The sequence below is a fragment of the Harpegnathos saltator genome, unplaced genomic scaffold (assembly GCF_003227715.2).
Source record: "Harpegnathos saltator strain DR-91 unplaced genomic scaffold, Hsal_v8.6 scaffold845, whole genome shotgun sequence".
Classification (NCBI taxonomy): domain Eukaryota; kingdom Metazoa; phylum Arthropoda; class Insecta; order Hymenoptera; family Formicidae; genus Harpegnathos; species Harpegnathos saltator.
The window spans coordinates 587,035-611,072 of NW_020230699.1; the positions used below are offsets into that span (position 1 = coordinate 587,035).

Genomic DNA, 24,038 nt, shown 5'->3' on the forward strand with positions numbered 1-24,038 from the left:
TGCGCCGAATTCCGCCGGCGTCGAATCGAAGCAAGTATCGAACTTTACGGGAACGCGACGGGGAAAAGATATCGAGATTTCCATTCCGGCTAAATGACTCGTACTTATCCGACGAAACGAGATCCAAACGGGTTTGTTTGACCATCCCAATTTTGCCGCCAACGAGATAGATCGCGCGGCTTGACTATCGCCGGTCGTGTCGCATAATCGCATACATATCTGCAAGATACGCGGGCGTTTGTAGGAATACGTGCGATGCAACGCGAGAGATAATTTTATTTGCCGATCGCTTTACTGGAGGATTCGCAATTATTCGATACGCGTCGCGCGCGGAAAATCCAAAGGTTTGAATTCAGCCAAGGGTGTTTGTCTCGCAAGGAAGATATTATTATTTGATCTCAAATTTCCATTTTACGGTATGAAATAATTATCGTAAAACTTTATCGCGCTCGAACCCGCGCTAATGTCGTTAGTCCGCTTATTGGTATGCACGATACGCGGAGAAAAAGCAACGTTCTCCGCGTAACTTGGAGTGTGTATGTCGGTGTTCTCAGCTAATTAATCGCGCTCCATTATGACGGGGCACGTCGATGGGAACTAATTTTATTTTCACGATCGAAACGCACGCAAAGCGGAGGAGAAGTGGGAAAGGAGCTTCGCCGCTGCTTCGCTCGTCGCAAAATCCACAGGCGAGAAAGTCGAAGAATTAAAACATCAAAAGCTTTTCACCGAGCCGTAAAAAAAGCAGCAACACATACATGCGCGCGTGCATACACACACACGCACACATATGCACAAAGCTGCAGCCTTGAGTTTCGCACGGAAAATGGAGATTTAATTAATTTATTTCGGCGGCTCTCCACGTACGCACCAAAATTCAATTCTAACTCTTCAAGTTGGACAAAGGAGAAGCGTTGAGCGCGAAACGAACGAAAGTCAGGCGGAAGATCGGGCTCAAAGGAGTAACGCGGCGCGATGGGATTAAAAGTTTTTCGATCGGATAATTGAAAAATCGCTGAGAACGCGCGAACTCGGAACGGCCAAAAAATGTAATAAATCGCCCCGGGAGATGAGGTGTTGTGTGAGCGCGGAAAAAGAAACTTCTATATGCAATATTCGAGACGCGTACAGAGACGAAAGAATATCAGTATTCATTATTTTCAATCATCAAAGAGAATAAATTCGTCGTATAATATTTTAAAACAGAAAACTCACTGCACATTTAATGTAGTTTGCGCGTGTCGAAAGTTTTAGAAGGGTTCAATCGAAAGAAACAAGCAGGAAACGCGAAATTCTCAACTTCCTCTAATGATCTCCAGGTAGACTGATATTAACAAAGTTGACATTAACATCAGAAGTGACGAAATAAAATCCTTGAAAGGGTCGAAATATTGTTTCCTCCTTGAATTTCTGAGAAACTTCGCTTTTTGACGTAACAAGTATTTGCTCCGCACAGTGTATTTAAACGCAAGATAGTTTCGAGATAACGAGCAAAAGAGAGAGATAGATAGAGAGAGAGGGATAGAGAGAGGGAAAGAGTAACATGTTACATATTTCGAAGAACCGAGAAGTTTGATGAAGAACGAATTTTGTACGTATATTCAAAGAGCGTAACGAGAATAATTCGATAACTTTGATGATATTGGAGATTCAAAGTGAAAATTAAGCTGTCTTTGAGGGAACTTACATGATCATCATTTTAGGTCATATTGCTTCAAAGTATAATAAATCAATTTCTGGTATAACCGCCTCTGCGCTCGATTTCTCCGGGAAAATTCAATCGTTGCGATTAATATTTAGATTGAAGCAACGATCAAAATTAAAATATTTAGCACGTACAAAATGGAAATATGAGATCTCTCTCGCTGTCTGCATTTAGCACGATTATATTGTGCCATAATGAAATCATTGTTGGAACGTTCTATACTATCCTACAAACTAGTCACAAACTAGTTGAACTTTAAGGAGACCATGATTAACTAATGCCCGGGAACAAAGTCAGTTTCCCGCGTTCTCAGCGTTTTTACTTATCGTTGATCTTTCCGAGATTTTTCTTCTCCGTTTACCGCGAGTGTTCCCATTAATTTCAGGCTAAGATTTATTCAAATGATTCATACGAGAAAGCACGAAAGGAAAAATTTTGATATTTGAACGATGAAAATGAAAATTGAAGAAAAAGAGAAAAGGAGATGTGATAAGGAGTTGCTGTCATATATAGAAGGCTGATGGGATGAAATTAAAAATCACAGAGACGTTAAAGTAATGACAAGAATCGTTAAAGCTTGAAAAGCCATGATTGAAAGGCAGAAAATGGGTCGCGACATTGTGCGAATTGAGACCGTCAGGGATGAATATTAACATAACGAATATTAATGATAGAAAGAGCCGTTTATTATGCGATCTAAAGATGTCACTCCATTTATGCTCTTTGTCAGTTTTTGAGCTCTCAATTGGTGCTCTCGCAAGAATCTGTCACTAGAATATCAGATGACATACAGTAAAAAGATTTGTCCAATAAATTCTGGAGAGCAGAGAATAAGATTTCTGTTGTATCGGTAATATTACAACGCTGTGTCGTCAATTTTCTTCCTAATAATCTCTTTTTTCATTTGCAATAAATATCATTTTTAAATCCATCGAAAAATGGTGAAGGCAAACGAATTTTTTAATTTTAACGATGTTTAATCATTTCATGGTGACGACACGTTTCAACATTCGCGGAACGTTTAAACATTCAAAATATTCGATTATTTCCGTTCCGTTTTGGTAGCTTTTCGCGATAAATATTCATTTTATTCAAGTTTCCAATCTCTCCAATAGAAAGTATTGTACGCAAGTGCGAATGTTACTGCCACTTTCGCCGAGTCTCCCATCTAACTTTAAGATCCTTCAATAATGCAAGTTGCCTTTGTAGCATACCTGCCGTTTCCATTCCCTGTAATCCCGCGGTTCGATTTCCTCTTTTTCTCTGTTCCCCCCTCCCCCTTTCTCTCTCTCTCTCTCTCTCTCTCTCTCTCTTTTCTTCTTCTTCTTCTTCTTCCTCCTGTCCTCCCTCCTTCGCTTTGCACTCGCTCTCTTTTTTCTCCCTTATTTCGTTCTATCGCTCGACGACTCGACGAGACGCGAAAGGACAAAGTGCGACTCACCCTCGTTATCCTTTACCCTTACGGAGCCGGGTATCCTTCTGGAAAGATAACAACCGCAGGTCAACGCGTAAGGTTCAATTATCGTGCGAGCGTGCTTTTTCTTTCTTCCAATCTTGCCGGATGATGGCGAGCGCGATTCTCGAAGGGACAATTCTTCTAACACGGACTAACCATTTTCTCCGCTTCGCCTCTCACAACACACACTCCCTTGAAGAGGATTCTGTCGATTGATGTGACGCGGTTGGTTTGTATAGATAGGCGGGTAAAGTCTGAGATTGTGCTGTAGGGTTAGATATCTGTGCGGTAAGCTGTCGCCACTTTCGGGTTTCGACGCGCCAAATTTTAAGCGAAGAATCGCGGTCGCGCATCAACGATCGATATGTTTTATTTATTAATCTCAAATAGTCGCAGCACCTTTCATTGCATTAAATAATTGTAAGAATCACACGATGTGCCTAGTCCTTCTCATATAGCTTCTCACATAAAAAAAAAAAAGATATAAAATCTTTTTATCCTACGATTGCATCGTAAGTACCGCGCGATGAGCGCCGCCTTTTACACTTTTACTTCTCATCTCGCCCGATAGCTGAAGGATAAAGAATTTTCAGCTCCAAATTCGTCTCACGGTAGATCGTACGAGGTGGAACAGGGATTCATCGCGATCCATCGTGGCCGATTGAAAATTCTGTCATGTGACACGAGAAGCACAAATGGACGTTGTCGTGCGTATCTGCCGAGCGCTATTAATACGATGAATTCGTCTCCAATCTGTATCCCACTATTTCCGTCCGCTTCGGGTTCCATTTCGATCAATAATTCCGACAGTAAGTCGAAATGCAGGTGAAGCGGCAGCAGGAACAGCAGCGACGCTGCTGCAGCAGCCTGACATCACCGAGATACTGTCGGATAACGGTATCCGGATATTTCCGTGAATTCTGTTATCGTCGATTTCCCCTTGGCGTAAATAGCCCTAATTCGATACATCTCGAGGTAGCCTTGGCAGCGGCAACGAGAGTATCTTGAGTCTGCCGGGAATTACACGGCTACGTCCAACGTCTTACGGATTGCACGCGCTGTTTAATAAAAAGCAAGCCCGTCGCCTTTCGACGAACTTTCGCGAAAATTTCCGTCGTTTGCGTGTGAAGCTCGGAAAGTCGTCGAGTTGAGATCGACAGTGTGATAATCAAAAGGTAGTACCATTTAATGCAATCGAAGATTCGAGCTCTCGATAGAGTTAATCTCGTACCCGGAAGAAAGAAAGTAACAGATATTGTGACAACGAACGAATTAAACGCTTTTTCTTATCGTGCTACGTTCCTAATGAGAATTTTGATTAAAATCTGTCTTTCACAATTTCGAAAACCCTTTACCCGAAGCGCGTAACGGCACGTGATTTATGCCGATGTTTATTCTGATGTTTGTCAACAATACGGTATTGTCTCTACACACAATCACTCGCGGTGACGAATATCGGGATGAAATTTGGAATTCCCACTCTGCAGTCCATCTGCAGTCCGTTCTCTTGGTCGATGCCATTCAGGAATATTCCAGCTCGCTTCGCTCGATGTAGAATTGTCACTTCTTTTATCGGCAATCCGTTCATTCGCCCCTTCGTATCTATCAAGTGGCCGAGATCGCTCGTTCTCATTGACGTTTCCGATGGAAGGTCCAAACGCCGGCCGAACGTTGATAATGTCGATAAGATCCGTGGCCGAGAGTATGCCCGGCGAATCGCGTTATCGGCATTTCACATCGGCGTGGGTAGAACCAATCTTATCCATCCTGAGGAAATTGCGTTTCGCAAGCCAGAAAAATTGCGTCGGAGGCGGCTTAGAGGCCGAGTGCGCTGTTACTGTGAGCGATCGCACGTCTCGAGAATACGCGTGATCGAGATGGATGTCGGAGATAGAACGCGTTCGTGGCATAATATTTGTGCAACATCGGCCGGAGGTACGCTGCTGTTTGTGTCTTCATTCGCCACAAACGCTGCTCGTGGGCAGTGCGGTTAATTGATCCGGCAGTTAGTCACACTCTGCGCGATCTGTCTGTTTGCTCAATTGGAAAATTCGCTTCGATCCGTCAGTCAATTTTGACTTTGTCGCGCTCAACACGGAAAGAAATTCCTCTCACCAAGCAAATAATCGGGATCAAAAACTGCTTTATCACGTGCCGCGATCAATCCTGTCCGAGCAGCAGTTAGCACGAGTTCAAGAAGCATAAACAAATAACGAATTCTATTATTCTATTATTTTATGTCTATGTGCGCGCATATATATTTCTCCCTTGTACTGGCAACAGAATTATTCCGTTTGCAAATAAATAGATAAATAAAAGTAAACAAAATTAGGACGATCGCAGTGTATATAATTCTTCGGCGTCACTTGACCGTTTTATCGCGGTAAAAGGCAAAGCGAGATCGAAGCGAACTTCTCGATTAAACTTTCCACATCTGCTTTCACGCTGTAATTAAATGGTTTCCGACCAACACTCGATACGCCGTTCAGAACTCAATTAAGAGCACCGTCCTTCGCGCAAGTGTGCAACTGCACTTTCTCGAATACCGCTGACATAATTTCTCCGATTCCTTCCTCATATACGTACGTCCGGTCGCGTTCACGCTCGAGCTTTCACGATATTATTCGACGCTCCAGGTTGGCCGACTGGCTGGCCGACTGGCTGGCCAAGGTGAGTGGTCAACGGTTGCGGGTTTCCGCAGCACGTGACACCGCGATCCTTCCGAAGTACTTTCCGAAATCCGACGCTTAACCGAATCCGACACGGCTATCTTCTCGAACTTCGGCATTGGCTCCCATCACCGAGTACGTCGGTACCGTAACTTTTAGTTTGCCGAAGGACACGTTCATCCCGGAAAGTCCGGGATCCCGGTCGAAGGAGTGCCTCCTCGCGTTAACTATTTTCTGTTGCGAAGCGACGCGAGCTTGTTCATCACGCGTGATCTCGTTTGTCGCCTTTATAAAATTAATTCGCAACTTTGTCGCAAGTCGCTCGCGCGCGTGCTTTGACGCCCGAGAGAGCTTGCAGCGAATTAAGTGCATCGGAAGGTTCTGTTTTGCACTATGAACCAGTGAATGTTATAGCTCAGCGAGAAGTCGCGTTCATTTTTAAATAATTTTGTGTGACACGAGGTGCTCGCTCTGTAATTATTTCGTCGCTACTTTGATGTATATTCTCGAAGTTTCTCTTTATATGTACTTTATACGTACAAACTTTATTGTCGACAAATTTCGTGCCGGGTACATCCATATTAGATACGTTTTGTAAAGCACGTTGACTTTGACGGAACAAATGAGTGTAAATCGCTGGACTCCCGAGTATCCGGCTACTTTGCGAATTTCGGCATTCCATTTCACACGTACATAAACACATACATCAGGTAATTAACGACGAAACTGTGCTGGATTCAAATAGAATTACAATTAATTATTGACTGCGCCAGATAAATGGATTCTTTTCGCGTCGTCGTTCGACGGAATTTTCGAGCGAGCCGTCAAAATCTGCCGGTCGCAAAGGATTTTAATCATGACGATTTTTCAATCGAACTCTGATACACACTTTATGTACGCGTCGAACGGCGAAGGTTGAAAACGCAAATCAGCGCGGACATCCTCGGGCTTTTATTTGCACGAGAAATTAAAAGACCGGTTTTTATAAACAGTTCGTATAGCATGAGCTCAATTCGATTTCATTTTCTCGTTTTGATAGCGACGCTGCAACAGAAATAAGAGGACTTGTAAATGATGCATCGAACGCGAGGGAAATCCTCCTACGGCCGATGAAGTTGTAAAAAAAGAAATATCTCTGTGCACACAGACACACGTATAATCGTAACCCGTCCCCGCATGCTTGGTGTACAAAAACGTTTATATTGCGGGATAATAATGGATCTTTTAAATTCGATATTCCGTCCGCATCGCCATCATAAAATGTTCCGTGCCGTTCTGTGCGATGCAAATCTCGCCGTTTATCGGCCCCGTGCAGCGCGGATAGCGCCAATTTCCATAAATCCGATCAGCTCAGCGTGCGCGATTTTTCTCGGTTTCTTGCGCGCGATTGTGCGCGCGCGCGCGCGCTCCGTCTAATTCCCACGGCAACCGGATAGAAGCCGGAGGAATATTGTTCTACATCGCTCCGGACGCGAGAATGCCGAAACATCCGCTCGCGAGAGCGAGCGAATGAGAACGAGCATCCGGCGATCGGCGAAGTTAATTGGACGACGTAGCCGTGTGGTTGACTTCCGCACTGCACTTTATTACTGATAGAATATATACGGCAGAAGGGGAGAAAACGACCCGCGATAGGGATCGTACATCCCCGTCGCGTGGATTTACAGCTTTTTCCGTGCGTATTTCCATCCTGTCGTATGTCATATCGTTGTCGAGCAGCCTGATTAACGAGCGTATTCGGAGCGATAGAGACCCCCGAGCTCTCCCCTATGGCTGTTTCATGTCAAAATATATTTAGATTGCTTCTCCCTCTCCCTCTCTCTCTCTCTCTCTCTCTCTCTCTCTCTCTCTCTCTCTAGTTATTCATTTCATACCGCTCATTGAACGAAAAGAGAGGGAGAGAAACAGAGTATACGGGAAGTAAAACAATGTTGTCGACGAGCAGGTGATTCCTCATGAAGAATAGGATCGTAAAGATACTTAAAAAAATTCCACACTTAATAAAGTCCCCACACGAGTTCAAGCTCATACACTTTTAAAGAAAAGAAAAAAGTACAGAAGAGGGGGTATATCGTTAACATCCCAATCCCACAAATCGAAAGAACGAGGTCTCGAGAGGAAACATCTCGCTTCGCATCTGACTTCTTCGCGGGAAGTCACCGCTTCCGGCACTTTCAGTTACCGAATGCACAGAACAGAGTCTCGAGAAAGACAATAACAAAGACAGAAAGTGAGAGAACGAGAAGTAGGAGAGGAAAAGTTTCGAAGGATGTACGTGTGCGTGTGTGTGTGTGTGTGTGTGTGTGTGGAAAGTGCGAGCAAAGAGATTAGATCCGATGTCGGATATTAACAGTCTCGACGTGTCGTGGCGTTTTTTCGTTAGATGACCAGCGAGTTAGATTTTCTCGTCCCCAGCAATGATAGCAAAAGTACACGCATGTACAAGACGAACGAGTGTAGGCGCGCTGTACGTCGCTATAATTACCAATTAATGCGGTATTACACGCCGTGGGAAGTGGCTCTGCCGAGCTCACAGCCCGATGAAAATCTCAGTAATTGGCTCAGTCGCGGTCCTGACGCTCTAGATCCTCGTGAAATTATCGAGCCGATTAATTGAAAGCGTCGTAATTGCTTCCGGCCAATCTTGCCGGCGCCCGGCAAAGAAATACTAATTATAGCGGAGCGCGAATTGGCGAGAATTATTGTCGGATTATCGGCCGGACAATCGCGTCGTGTTACCGCGTCTTTTAACCGGGAACTTCGCTTTTTCCACGTCATTGCTTGACGTCGGACGCGCGCATACAAAATTCGATTTCGCCCCTCGCGAGACTCTTCCTCTGCCCGATACCGTCGCGTTACATCAATTTTCAGTTTGGATATCCGTCTGCTGCCCTTTCCTTGTTATTGCGAGCGTCTCGCAGGAATGAGCAAACGAGCAAATGAGCGGCGAAGGGCATCATTAGACAATGAAATTAAATAGCGTGATGAGCTCAGCGTCTATATGGCTAGGGATTAGAAGATTTTCGGAGCCAATTAGTGAAACGTTTAAGTACCTCGAGTGCTGTGTGAAAGCTTATGGAAAGAGATAAAGAGAGAGAAAGAGAGGCAGAGAGAGAGAGAGAGAGCTTAGACACAAGCTCGGTTATTTAAACACTTCGAAAGTAGAGAGACTGCGTTGAAACTTAAATGTAATGTATTCGAGACTTGACTTGCGATCATGGATTATCCTCGGAGCGGCAGCTCAAGGAACGAAATCTCATTTGTCTTTCAGTATCATCCCAAGCATCAGCGATCCGACGACGGACGTTTCCTCGGAACTTTATAAATTTTCCAATCTACGTCTCTGTATGAAGTATCGTTATAGCCTCTGTTCACGTGAAATCAAATTTCGTCTTCCTACCCCGGGAAATATATAATATATCGTCGTTGTTTAAAAAAATTCAAATCTCTCGATGAAGAATATACATATATACATGTATATATTTATCACAGTTTTCAATGTTAAATAATAATAATAATAATAATAATAATAATCATATAAATGCTGTTGAATGATGTCGTTAAAGTGTCTTATCTCGTTGTGATGAAATGTGATATGTGTTTTCCGTATGCGTCGATTAAAAGTCCCAAGTAAGATGTAGATAATTAGATAGATAGATAGAGAGAGAGAGAGAGAGAGAGAGAGAGAGAGAGAGAGAGAACATTGAACACGACAACTGTACAACCAAGAGAGATCCGCGCGGTAGTTCGACGAGTGAGACAGTGCGCGAACAAGAGAGAGAGAGAGAGAGAGAGAGAGAGAGAGAGAGAGAGAGAGAGAGAGAAGAGATCCTCCGCGATGACAATGACAAGAGTGCGAAAAAAATACGCGCGTCCCCGCGCGGCTGTGGTGCTAAATCGGTGCGTCAGACTCGGAGTGGCGCGTGTCACGGATTATTCGCGCTCGATCCATACTTTGTAATCTAAAAATCGTCGTTTGTCGACAACCATGTACCTGATTGGCCCGGGGACGGGCCGGTGAAAATTGTCGTCCCGCGGCAGAAGAGCAACGACGGTCCGTTCGCGTCTCACGTGAGAGAGAAAGAGAAAGCGAGAGAAAGAAAAACATGCGCGGCCTGCTCTACATCCTGCTGACGGTGGGCGCGCTCGTCCAGCTCTCGATCAGCGACAGTCGGAAATTGATGAGCGGTCACTCCGGCCGTCAGGAGTCGAGCAAAGGTGACGACCCGCTGCCGGAGCTCACCGTCGGCCTTATAGTGCCGCATACGAATTTCGGCGTGCGGGAGTACACGCGAGCGATCAACAAGGCCGTCGGCAACCTGCACAAAGGCCATGCTAAGACCAAAGCACAGTCCAGGTTTACCTTTCTGGACAAATATGTTTTCACGCAGCATCAAGTCAGGAGCACGATGATGAGACTCACGCCGAGCCCAACAGGTAAATATTTCTTCGAGACGGACGATCTTGCTCTTGATGAGGACGAGCGGTCATCTTGTTCCTTGGCAAAACAGTTAATATTCTTACGGCAGTTATTTTGCAGGTTCCTCGGTCAAACGATAAGTTGTCTCTGAGATACAAATACTGAATACGACGTACTCCTGATTGTATGCGTGTATGCGTATGTGTAGAAAAGAGATTCGACTTTGACCGATCGGTCTGCATCAATATATGTTTTATGAACACAAACGAGAAAGAAAACGTTGGAAGAGGGGAGAGCAAATAGTTATTCTTGACATTGCGGGAGAGAGGCATATCGTCCCGATATGAATTTCTCGATATACAGACAGATTTCTGTATTTCATTTGCTCGCGGTTACGTTCCCGCGTAGAAATGTAAATGTAGCCAGTCTGAACGAAAAGCTGATGCTCTCGTCATCTAGCTAGTAGAGCTAGTAGGCGACCGGTAGATTAAGTTTCCTAGCTTGTTGTTAGCTGATTATTCGTTGAAATGTAGAGTTGCTTTTGTGGTGTCTAGTCGTCGTCTGATCATTACATATCGCATATGATGGAGCAGATACGGCGTTATCTATTCTATTAGACAAACCATATATCGGGAAGACATTGAATGCGCCGGCGACGCTCGATTTATCGATTGATCGGTATAATGGCTGTTCACGAGAACGGGAGAGAAAGATCCACAACTTTCACGCAGGGACTCCATTATACAGTCGCGGAATTACTCGGCGCGCGCATCACCGCTAGACACCGCTCTCCCTTAGCCACAGTGATACTCCCAAGAGGGAGTCACCCACGTCCAAGACATATGATGTAAACAAGGCGCAGGGTTGCCAGATCTAGCGTAATTCTACCAAAATGACTTTTGGACATGTTGAGCTGGCGCACGAAATTTTGATCTTGGCGCTTGGCATAATTCCAACGTAATGGGAAAGAAATCTGGCGCAAAGTGACGCTTTAAGGGAAGGGTCGTTTGGAACTGGTACCTACGATATTAGGGAATTCGGTTCAAGATGTTGGGAGAAAATGAAAAGAAATACTGAAAATTACTAATATCGCGGTATAGTCTTGGCAGTGAACTTGGACCGGAGGTCTATTGATTGGAGGTTTATTGGTAGAGCACAGTGGAACATAACGTGTAGTGGACATAAATCTTTAAAACTAGTGGAATATGTGTATGAAAAGGAAAGCTCGGCCATTTGACCACTCGGCTACTACATTAACCACTTGGTTCACAGATACTTAACCCCTTGATCAATAAGCTGAATTATTCGTAAGAGTACTTAACTTAGGAAAAATTGAAAATTTTTGAAAATCAAGCAATGTGTGATTAAACTTTTGTATCTAGGAATTTTTGAGCGTGTTGTTATGTGTAATCATCACCATTGTAATAAAGAGCCATTATAATGGGAAATTAACTTACGGAAAGCGCCGTTATATACAATTCAGCTGCCATATATCGGATCGTCATCAGCATTTAAATGAACACAAAAATTAAGTAGCAAATCGAGATTGAAGAATTACGTTACTTCATAAAAGTCTTCAAAAGTCGTTACCACCTCGTGGCCAGACGAGGCTCATTCGACGTGCAATTTCCACCAGCGGCAAGGTTCATCCGAACTCAAGCTCACACGTGACAATCTCTCGAGCGATTAACGAGATCGCGTCTTGAGAACGAATCCTTCTCGTTCCGGTCTCGCTTCGGTCACCCGCCATGACTTCAGGCCGTTACGCGCGACATTGCGTCTTGCGTTAATCGGCGTGAAGATGAGATTACAAGATTTACGGGATCCTGGGTAAACACGGGAGCGCAGCTGAGCGCCCGAGTGACTTGTTGGAGCCTGATGAGGCTCCAACAGGTAAATAAACTGCGGCCGCGTGAGATTGAAGAGTAGCAGCTGTTTGCTCGGCGAGAGGTATAACGGCGCTAGATGCCACGCTGATATTCTCGGCTAACAGCTCGAGGTAATAAGGCGGACGCTAATGCGGCGATGTTGAGCTCGGGCTCTCGCCCGTCGGCTCCGTCGTATTTTCTCATTAACGCAGATAATGCGACGCGAAATCCGCGCGTTCCAAGTTTTACGCAGCGCGCTCACGCCCACGTCGTTATTTTCGACGACCGAACTTCCTCTGCCGTCCGGATCGCGAGCTTCTCTTCCTCCTTCCGCGCGACGCTTTTCCCGCGGTGCTTTTCATCTCGCCGAAATGATCAATCCGCGAGGCGCAATATCACTTTCGACAGCCTCCACGTCGACAGCATCCCTCGTCATTACTCGGCGGCGGTGTTTGAGGTCGGCCCGCGCCGCGCGCGAACATCCCCGAGCAAACATAAACACGCACGCTCGCAGAATCCCTCGTAATTTCCCGTCCGACGTTTACCGGCAAGATTTCGCCGCGAGAAAATATTTCTCCGCGTTCTGCCCTGTCCGTTCCGTGCGGCGTCGGCGGCGACGGTGATGTACGATCTGTCGGAATTAACATCGGCACGTCCCGTCTCTCCGAAAGAAGATGTCCCGACCAGCCAATATTTCAGGCTTAACATCCACACGATAGCGAGGTCTCACCGTCGCGTCGGTGTGTTTACGCGATCGCCGTCCACCCGGTATATATACTTCTCGCTTCGAATGCCGCTTCTCTCTCTCTCTCTCACTTCCCGCCGGACCGTTTGGAAGGCGGCCGACTGCCGCTCAATCCCGGCGTTTATAAAATGTCCGCGTGCAGGCTTAGCGCAACGGCGCTGTGAACTTTAAATCACTTTCTTCCGGCTGACGTGGAAGAAGGATGGCGGAAGCGAAGTGACAGCGAAAACGATCGCGTTATTAATGCTCGAGTGATCACGACGTCCAGCGTCGACTCCCAGCCGCCTCCCTTAAATGCGCCGCCTCCCTTAAATAGAATTATGCACGTCTCGCACGAAGACGTTCATGTTTGCCATGCCGAAAGTATCACCGTCGGACAAGACCCGACGTTTCCGCTGCGATTTCGAGCTCTTGATCGAAGGTGTCGGTTTCGTGCTTCTTCGGCTCGAACGTCAAATATAACGTCGACAGCCGCTGAGCGCTTTCGTTCTTTTCTCGGTCTCGTCGTTGACGAAAAGTAACTCATTTCCCGAAATAATCTGTCGGCTTTCCGCCGACGGCAATGTTTTTTAACTAATAAACTCTACGCATTTATTTTGTATTGGTATCGGCCATTTTTTCCTCTAAATGCACACAAGTGCTCTCGCGATCAGCACTCTGTCGGTCGACGAGTGAGATACCGCAGAGGCGGTGAATATCTGTCCTAACGAAAGGGTTAAGGTATGACGGAGGAGGAGGTATTGTAATCGAACGCCGCCAATGTAGTCGGTATCGTATATAGCTTTCGGTCAGATTCTCTTCGAGGATTACAACGGTACTACCGTCACGAGCGATCAAATAGCAGCGATCGCGTTTCCGCAGTGAAAACGACCTGTGAGACTATCGATCGAGCTCGCGTCGTTCCTGTTGTGCGGTTGTGTGTATGTGTTAGTCATTAACTTTCGTTAGTTTTGTGTTTACGAGCACCCCGTTGCCGACCGAGCTGAGCTTTTAGATTAAGAAATTTACCGAGAACACGTGTAGAAGCGCAATCAACTAAAGTTGCTCCGTCAATTTGTGCCTCACGGCGAGGCAGCTCGAGAACCATCGCCATCACCGCGCACTTTTATCGCCCGAGCCCTTGCACCTCGCGACGCGTAACTCCGCCGGCTCTTTCTCGGACGGTTTCTAATTAAGTAGAACTTCGGGATTTACGGTTTACGGCGAACCAACCGCGCCGCGGCGTTCGCACGCACACGTGTGCGTGCGAAAAAACGCATCGGATGAACGAGCCGGAATAATTAAAGAACGCACACGAATCCTCAATACGCGTTATGGCAATTAAGCAATATTTATTCGTTTGCATAATTCACTAGCTCACCTTTCCTTCTCCCCCCCCCTTCCTCTCTTGCTACCTATCTCTTTTCTTTTCATCAAATACGATCGTTGTTTCCGAAAGGGATGTTTATTCCGCGCTTCGTACAAATTTGCTGAATTACTACCACGGCGCATTGTTATTACGTACATTTCTAAATGCGCGCTGAAAATATCGTACATAAAAGAGGGAATTATGCAACAAACAAGAGAGAAATTATATAATTATTCGTGACTGTGAGTGCAAAATTTCGCTCGATTTCAAACACATGACCGAATAGTTCGTCAAAAACAAATCAACAATCTGAAATAAAATTGGTGCTCTTTCATGCGCGTCGCCTACGATCGTTTCGAACACGCGCGCCCGAACAATAGATGTAATGAAGCAACGTCTAATCAAACTCCGCTGAGTTTAAAACACGCGGTCGTACGATATAGACTTTGCCAAGGGGGAAACTTTAATTATCACAGAAGTGTTATTTCTTGGCAAACGCGCGATCGCTTAATTTCAGTCGCATTTATCATCAGACGTGCGTCCTCGAGAATCCTAAAGAGTTACGTTCCCTTGCATCTTCGTCTCGAGCAGGCTTTATCGCCGCGCCGGACGGATACAATTTAATTTGTTCAAGCCGTACAGTCGACTGATTAAAGCTTCTGACATTTTTCTTCGACGAGTTTCGCAACGTATCCCGTATCCAATAAGAGAATCTGATCTCAATGAAATTATATTGTGGTATTGCAGAGTTTTCACTGCAACTATATTATATTCAATATTATCATATTATTATAATAATTCTCAGGAAATATGTTTTTTACTTTCCTATTGAATACGTTGGAATGTGTAGCAAGATTGCCATTGAGGCAATTGCAGTCTTCAATTAGCCGACCATATGGGCCGAGAAAGGAAACGTCCTGAGCGGACGCGCAATATCCCAAGTAGAAATGTAATTTGGGTGGAACTGGCCAGACTGAGTCAAAGCTATAGTCAAAGCTAACTAGTACAGATTAGATTAAATTTTCTACCTCGTTAGTAACTCGTTACTGGCTGATTATTTGGTGAAATGCCGAATCGGTTTGTCATGCAGCCATTGTCTGGGAGAAAGAGAGAGAGTGAGAGAGAGAGAGAGAGAGAGAGAGAGAGAGAGAGAGAACATTGCGTATTAAATATGACACCATGTCTATCTCAAGATATATAACAAGATATTATTTACAAAATACAACTCCACTGACAAACTCACAGGATAGATTATAAAAAAATAAATATAAATGTTTTAGCAAATACATATCCTCAAACGTATAGTATATTTCTGAGATACAATTGTCTTGTCAAACTAGTTAAAAAGAATATATTTTATTCATTAGTGTTTCACAAGTAAGTGACTAGACATTCATGATGTGAAAATTAATTTTATTCGCGACAAACGGTAACAATCTCTTTGGTCAGAATTCAAGCACACCCTGTATGTATTGTATATATTCTATACAATACATATGTATTCGCTAATAACATTTTAGAAGTAGAGAACAAACCAAAATTGAGGCTACATTATTTTATTAGAAAATTTTTAAGAGAGAAAAACAGAAGTGAATGTTACATCAGCTGACAACTAGTTGCGATTTTTCATTCCGTCACTGCAATTTCTTTTTATTTAACCATCAGCTAGTTTATTTATCTGGCCACTGTGAGAGAAGCGACAGCGTTACATTACATTACTGACCAACAGCGACGTCAAATACAAATTTGCTGTCTCGCAGTTAAGCGAGGTCCAATTTCTACCAGTGTATCCGTCCAGAGTGGAACGAGACCGAGTGTGGTCAGACGCGCCGCCAGTGTGCGCGCTTCCACAACCGGACGGGAGTTGGTTGCTCTCGCGTGCACGCTGGCATGCCGATATTTATTTCGGAAAGCAATATTTTCGTAAAGAAATCGATCGTGATGTCACAGAAAGCTGCTGTGCAACGCTCGGAATTGGCTGATTAATTAGTACGCGGTTAAACCGATTATCGATGCACGAACGTTGTCGCGCCGCAACCGGCAAGGCGGCGGCGTTCCCCAGGCCGATGTCCCCGGTCGTACGGGCGGTGTAATCATTAGCGATATTGTAATTACTAGCGAAATATCTCCGCGGCTAACATCGTGGAATCCTCAATTTATCATAGGATTGTCGTTATCGGGGCTGGTAATTGTCGTCCCGAATAAATGCGGCCGATTTCTGATCCTCGCGTTCAGCAGATGTGTCCTAGTTATTATTGATAGTCCGGAATGAGCGGAATCGCGTGCTCGATTGTTCGCAAATATGGTGGTCAGCGCGAGTACAATTATAGCAAAACGCAAAAGCGATTCCGACGACACACATCGACTTCGCATTAAGTGCATTCAGTTGTTGATGTGTCGTGAACATTTCGACGGATTGTGTTAAATCGCGCGACAACGATTACCGGTAACATCATCGGTGAGACTGATTATCGGCGCGTTAAGAACAAGAAGAAAAAGAGAGGAGGAAACGAAGGAAGAGGGATTCGCATAATTTAATGACAAACGCGAGGGAAAATGATTACACGCAGCTGTTTAGAGTGAAATAAAAACGAACGTTAATTTGGCAGACGAGTCGACCAGACGAGCGTCGGCCGGCCGCATTTATTGGATCTGCGAAGCGTCCAATTTAAATGCCACCTGCTGTACGAAGCGAGAATCCAGCATTCCTCTAGGAATTATTAATTTTCGTGGCAAAACACGCAGAGTCGTAAATAACTCAGTTATCGGTTTAAACCGAACACTAACCGCCCGTAAATAATCCTCCCCGTTAATAATACTTGACGAGAGTTTAAAACAAGCGGCTTCGACTCCTCGGTCCCGCCGCCCACTTTGAACTTTTATTGTTTTCGGATATACCACCTGACGATAAATAATAAATTCCACTAGCAAGTTTTGAAAATGTGTGACATATTTTCTCTTACAATCGATATGATTTTTAGACATCGATATTTGTGCGTACATACGTATATGCGTATATGTGTGCACTCGTTTGTCCGGTCTGTTATTCCGAATTTATTTGACCATTTTTACACGCGCGGCCAAGGTACGCGCAAAAAACATTAGACAGATATTTCGTGGCATAAAATAACAAACATCGTTTGTAGATAAAAAATACAGTCCACCGTGAGAGATGATGAATACATAAACTATAGATAAATAAATCTAATCAAACGTTATTCCCTCAGAGTAAAACTACGACCCACCTGTGAACAATAGATAACAAATTAATGATCGCGATGAGCAATATGTAGAGCTTTAAATAATGTACACCTAGTTGGAGATTGTAATTTTCAAATCACTTGCATTTCTGCAAGTAACATATTATTTTAACGCAATTTCTTTCGATCGTGGCGTGACTCGGAGAGAAATCACGATTTCGTCGTTTTTGCCCGTATCGAAGTTTACCTCGACGGGTCGTAGGTACACAACGTATGTCCACGAATTACACATGGCCGAGGGGACATCGGCCAGCAGTACACACCGGGGTCGAGGTAGTTTCCGATCAAAGGAACTCACCTTAATCGATTTGTTCCTTGGCACGAATTTAGCCACTACATTCGGGTCTGATTAATTCAGGGCACACTGCACGTGTGGGGAAACGAAGCCGCATCAATGGATTTAATATGCTGATTCGCGGAATATATGGCTACCACGAATCAGCAGAAAGATACACGAGTGGCTGTCGGGCTGTGGCTCACGTGTGCTTCAGACGAGATAACGTGTTCAATTCAAATGTAATTAATAATACAGCTCGAAATATGTGTACAATTTGGAAGATCGCACGAAATGTAAGCGTAATAACTCGGCAACGTAACTTGAGAACGTGAGAAGAGTGAACGATGTGACAGCGACGTGAATAGATCGACGGCAAGTGAAAATATTCAACAATTTGAAACGCAAATCCTGCAACGCGTTGACAACTTCTCACTGATTATTTCAGTTTTTCCGACGCTCAACTCTCTAAAGAGGCGAGGAATAAATGCAATTTGCACGTACACGTCGGCTCGTTTCGTCGACCCTCGATCGATCACGCATTTGTATTCAATGAGGTTGTATTTAATTTGTTATGCGCAGTTAATTACATTTTACACGTGAATTAACGAAACACGGCGGGCGGTCGACGTGTTACCTAATAACGACGTCGAAGGAACAATCTCCCAATTATTTCTCGAGCGACGTATTACTTCTGACCTACGAGTCGCACAATAGTTCGATCTGCGCATAATTCAACAGCACTCACATAATTGCGAGTGATTTTATTTTTACTGCTGTTTAATCCGAGGCAAGAGCTGCGCGAACGTTATTTCATCATGTCAACGATAATGCACGGCTTTGTTGACGGTGGTACGTGCGAACACGCACCTGGCTTTATCCTGAAATGATAATACATCGCCCGTGTGTGTGTTGATATCGTACCGAGGAGTAGTATAACTGTAGTCATATTACAAGTCAAATTAATTAACTAGATATTTTCACGGCGTCGACATCAAAGACAGACGAGTAGTTGCGCGAACATATACACCCCGCGAATGTTCCCGATCATCATCGAAATGCCCGCGCGCTCGCTGTTTTAATTAAATTCTCGCCGAGTCTCTCGCGGAGAGACCGCAGCGAATGGAAGATGACGCGGTTAAATTGTACTCTCGAGCCGAATCGACGACATCGACGCGCCATGCGGATTACTCTAGTAATTATTTCACTGCGAAATAACTCCGATCGCGAAAGAGGGTAAGCCGACGGTGATTAAGCGCGCAAGAGAAAGAGAAACAGAGAAAGGGGGAGAGAGAGAGAGAGAGAGAGAGAGAGGAGGGAGTGAGACAAGTTACAGTAACCTGGGTTAAGTTCTGTAAGAACGAAAGTTAAAGATACACGTAAGAAATCCCGAGTGATTGCAACAAAAACTAGATTAAATATCAAGATAAAGAGATTAGAATAGAACACGTGAGGGGTGGATAATTGAACGTCATGAATGAGGTGGTTGATTAAATCAATTAATATGAAAGAAGTTCAGTTGACATAAAAATTTCGTTAGCTTAATTAACTCCTGACGATCGAATATTTGAGAGATTCGGCATAAAATGAAGAGTGCTGCAGTTTTTCCTTAACGGGTCGTAGTCGCCTTCGATTCGGGATAATCCGCTTTTCAGCAATTTTCAGTAAATAAATTTTCCCGTCGAGTGGCGGATGCGACGAAGTTTATCGAGGTAAAAGTACTGCGATTTCCCTTCCGTCGACCCGCGCGGAATTTACCGAGATCGGAGATGGCGGTGAGAGTGCAGATCGCTCGCGCAGTCGATCGTAAGTGGACACGGAGTGTGTTCATCGAGAAGCAGGCCGTCGGCGCGTATAATCGAGCGCCGCGAGAACGCAGAAGAGCGTTGTGGGGGTATAAAAAAGTTTCGCCGAGCATGTTTCAAGCAATACGAACGATAAAACCGATATTGAAAAGTTTGAGCGGAAACATATAATATCTTCCCTTCGAATATTCATGACGCGCAGCGCGGAACTTTCGCAGTTGTAGTCGAGGATCAGCCGCGTCCTCAGGCGCACGCTGCTTCCGCGGCCAAGTTGTTTCGAAATTATAGACAGACGTTGAAGACCGTATCGGAGGCGACTGACGGGAGCACTCGGCGATCGATCTTCTCTAGAACACTCGATAGAGTGAAGGGACGCTCGTATTTCATGAAACATATCGCGCGCACAACTCTGCTGTGCTCTTACTCCTCTTCCTCTTGCCTTTACGTCGCGTCTGAGGGTACATTCGGTCACGTGAGTGAAACGCGACCGTCGAGACGCGAGAAATTATATAACGCGAGTTTACATTCACCGGCGAATGGGCTTATTAGCGTTGCCCTCGCGCGTCCTGCTGATCGCAAAACACCGGACGCTGCCTCTGTTACGTCGAGGTCAGCGCGCTTATGCGCGCGTCGCATTTGGATTCAATTGAGCCAAATTTAATCTATGGCTGTGTTTATCTCCATGCACGTACTTCAGCGTATTTTCGTGAAAACTCACGGTGGACTCGCGCGGTTATATTGCGAGTGAGGAGGAGACGGGGGATTTCGTGTGCACATTAAAAATAGAAAAACACGAAAAAAAGCGGACTCTCACGTGGAACATCCAGAGTGTCGATTTTCAGAGGCAACGATTTTCATTCGTGACGACGAATATTTCGACTTATTTCAAAATCTCCACCGCCTCGCGATTAGAGCTTTCACATGACTATCGATTTTCAACGCTGCAAGCGTCGAAGCGTGGAAATCACGGGAACATTTCCCGCGAACTGCCGGGATGCAACACCGAGAGCACCAAAACCCATCGTTCTTCCAGCTCATTTAAATCCATTTATTTCGGAAGAGGAAGAGAGAGAGAGAGAGAGGAGAGAGGGGAAGAGAGAGGATAATTCGATACGGGTCGTTTTGTGCCGCGTATTCTTCCCGCGCAAATGAGATTAACGGGATCAAATCGAAGAAGAACGGAGCTCAGCATCGCACAGGAACAATGGAACGAGCGGGAAACCGGGTCAGTCGGTCGAGCGTGTCGGGCTGCGTTAGACAAGTCGGGGACTGCATCCGCACTGGCCGCGCAGAGTAATGCATCCCGTGTCGTTCCGCCCGCGATGTTTTTTGGAAAAAATGGCCGCGGATAGAGACGCGACGAATAAAATAGATGGGCAGAGGGAAGAATAACGCTCGCCGCGCGAGCGAGCGACGAGAATTGTGTACAACAAGAAAGAGAGAACGAGAGAGCGAGAGCGAGAGAGAGAGAGAGAGAGAGAGAGAGAGAGAGAGAGAGAGAGAAAATGGGAGAAAATATTCGAACCGTACGAGTCATTTTGTTTCCGCGGTTCAGCGACGTGTAAGGCGCTTGACCTAAAATTGTACTTAATGGCATTAATGAACGGGAAAAGTCCGTTTGACTGCCCGGATGATCGTAATTTGCTCGCGCGCTCAATCGTCGTTTTTATCAGTCGTCGAATCGCGTCGATGGTTAAACGGGTGATAAAACCGAAAAGAATCAGACGTACCGAGTCGCATGTAAATCGCTGCAATTTGCATTCGATATAATATTATTTTGATACGTCGAGACGACTGAAAGATCGTTCAGACGCGATCGTCTCCGTGCGGAGATTTCTACCTATGAGAATTGTAGGAACTGAATATTTCTGAGATAATATCTCTCTCTCTCTCTCTCTCTCTCTCTCTCTCTCTCTCTCCCTCTCTTTCTCTCCTCCTTTTACACACAGCGAAAAAAAATGAGTTGACTCTCTTTCGCGAATGGAACGATTGCTTATCGTGTCGCGGGTAATTTTTATGTTGCAGCGATTTTAGACTCGCTTTGCAAGGAGTTCCTCTCAGTCAACGTGTCGGCCATCTTATATCTTATGAACTACGAGAAATATGGACGTAGTACGGCCAGCGCTCAATACTTTCTCCAATTGGCCGGTTACCTCGGAATCCCCGTGATTGCGTGGAACGCTGATAACTCCGGGCTCGAAAGGGTGAGTTGCAACTCGCGGGCGAAAAGTCCGAGAATTTATGAAGTGGTGAAACAATTAGGTAATTGCTTCCTCAAACACCCGCGTCACCTGACAGACGCTTGAAATACTTTCTGAGCATTCTCTCCACTTCACTTGGACAATCGCACTTAACGCTCCTGCTTCTTCTTTTTCTTTGGTTCTTTACGGTTATTTAATCTGTACCATTATTCTCTGCTGACTTTCCAAATATATCTCTCTCTGTATATGGGCGAATTTATTTATTAAATATTCTTAAATTCTTTTTCATTCGATTGTTTGACTTTTCATCCATTTGTTTGTTGTTAATATTTTCTATTATATACATTGCTTTAATTTGAATAATATTCGTTCAGTTTGTACGATGTTTTTATGTGTGCTCAGACGAGTCTTACACCAAGATTACACAAAATGCATCTATTCATCTATTCTTCCGTTATGTCATCGTATAATCTTTCAATTTCTCTTTCAGCGCGTTTTTCGACCTCGAATATATTCATATTTTCACTACTTCTCCTCGTGCTTTGATATTATTTGAAGTTATAAAAACATTTTAATGAAACTATTCGTTCCGTGCAATTCTCTAATTGTCCCGAGTGATTTACTATATTCTCGCCGGACGCGCAAATAACATCTATTCGCGTACGCGAGTTCTGCTTTTTCTCTGTCGTATTTTTTATTTTTATTTTTTTATCATTTTTGCGCCAAAGTATCTTTCGCGCCACATCGAAAAATGTACGAGCTCAAACAAGCGGTTTCAATAACACTGGTTTCCCACAGTTTATTCTTTCGCGGAGGGTGTTTTTGTGTCGCAATATGAAATCGGACTGTCCCAAGGTTCTCTCGTTGAAAAAAAAAAAGGAAAGCAAAAGAAACGTGCGTCGCTCGGTCCGGGCGCAGCCGCTTCGTCGGCAGGATCCGCGAAACATAACGAGAATTCCGTTGGCTTGCAGCGGGCATCGCAGAGCAGCCTGCAGCTGCAGCTGGCGCCGTCGTTGGAGCATCAGACCGCGGCGATGCTGAGCATCCTGGAGAGGTACAAGTGGCATCAGTTCAGCATAGTCACCTCGCAGATAGCTGGTCACGACGACTTCATACAAGCGGTTAGAGAGAGAATCTCCGATATGCAAGACACGTTCAAGTTTACCATACTGAGCGCCATTCTGGTCACCGATCCACGGCACGACCTGCAGGAGCTGATCAAGAGCGAGTCCAGGGTGATGCTACTGTACTCGACCAGGGAGGAGGCCACCAGCATTTTGAGCGCCGCGACCGATCAAAAAATTACCGGCGAGAATTATGTGTGGGTGGTCACGCAGAGCGTCATCGAGAATCTGCAGACTCCCAGCCAGTTTCCGGTTGGAATGTTAGGTGAGCCATTGCGAAATTCTAAGCGTTGCGCGCATCCTTCGTTTTCAGCAGTCCTTTTAATTATTTTTGCAGTTCGGGCGGTTTCTAGGGCGACCTTTATTTAAACGAGAGCTATCTCGTTAATGTCAAAGGGTAAAGAATAATAGGTAAAAAAGATCAGAGACCTCCGCTGCCACCACTGCGGTGGCTTTCTGGAGTATAAAGATTGATCTTTCAGTCGATTTGGTAAAAAGAAAAAAACAGACGAAGAGTCAAACGCGACAATGGCATGAATATGTCGCGAACTTTGCTTGAAACTTAGCTTTGAAAGCAATCAGTTCATAGTCTCTAACCTTTGAATAATTCGAAAGAAAATAACGACGAGAGAAGGCGGGATAAGTCTTATTTGTAGTTTCATAATACCGAGATTGAAGTTTATAATAGAAGCTCAGAGATCTTTCGAAAATGAAGTTTGTGAGGCTAACAGCGGCGTTCAGCGAATCTGACTTACGCCGTTGTTATACCCAAGTTGTCAATTATAACTTGTATATTCGTTGTATGCGCAATTTTTCGTAATCTTCATTAAAAGTCCTCGCCGCGAGTATCTTCAATGGGAAAATTGTGCGTTCGAATGAGAGGCAATTACTCGGTCGTATCGTGTCGCTCGCGGAGAGTCCTTCAACATGAAGAAACACTGAATGTAATTAAAACGTAATCAAATGACCGTGAAAGACATTTACGCTTGAAATGATGTTTAAAAGAAGAGCTCGACGCATTTATATCCCGTGATTCAGGGATTCGGGAATAATTCTCGACCGCCGCACCGTCCCACCGTAGCGAGGACGACGTTTTAATTACGAGTTTTGTTAATCGCGTATCAAATCCGCAATTTTGCCGTCGTGTATTTTGGTCCTTAGTT

General features: G+C 44.8%; 1 protein-coding gene across 6 annotated transcripts in view; it reads left to right on the forward strand.

Annotated features, from left to right (window-relative positions):
- Nmdar2 (glutamate ionotropic receptor NMDA type subunit 2) overlaps window positions 1–24,038 on the forward strand; it is a 126,353-nt gene that overhangs the window by 39,084 nt on the left and 63,231 nt on the right. For 5 of the 6 annotated variants that reach the window (XM_025307311.1, XM_025307313.1, XM_025307312.1 and 2 more), the window contains 2 exons: window positions 21,576–21,754; window positions 22,723–23,140. In XM_025307311.1, coding sequence (XP_025163096.1) covers window positions 21,576–21,754; window positions 22,723–23,140 — 597 coding nt within the window. Of the gene's footprint in view, window positions 1–9,364; window positions 10,268–21,575; window positions 21,755–22,722; window positions 23,141–24,038 lie in introns of those variants that run through there. The other variant, XM_025307315.1, reaches the window with a different exon arrangement.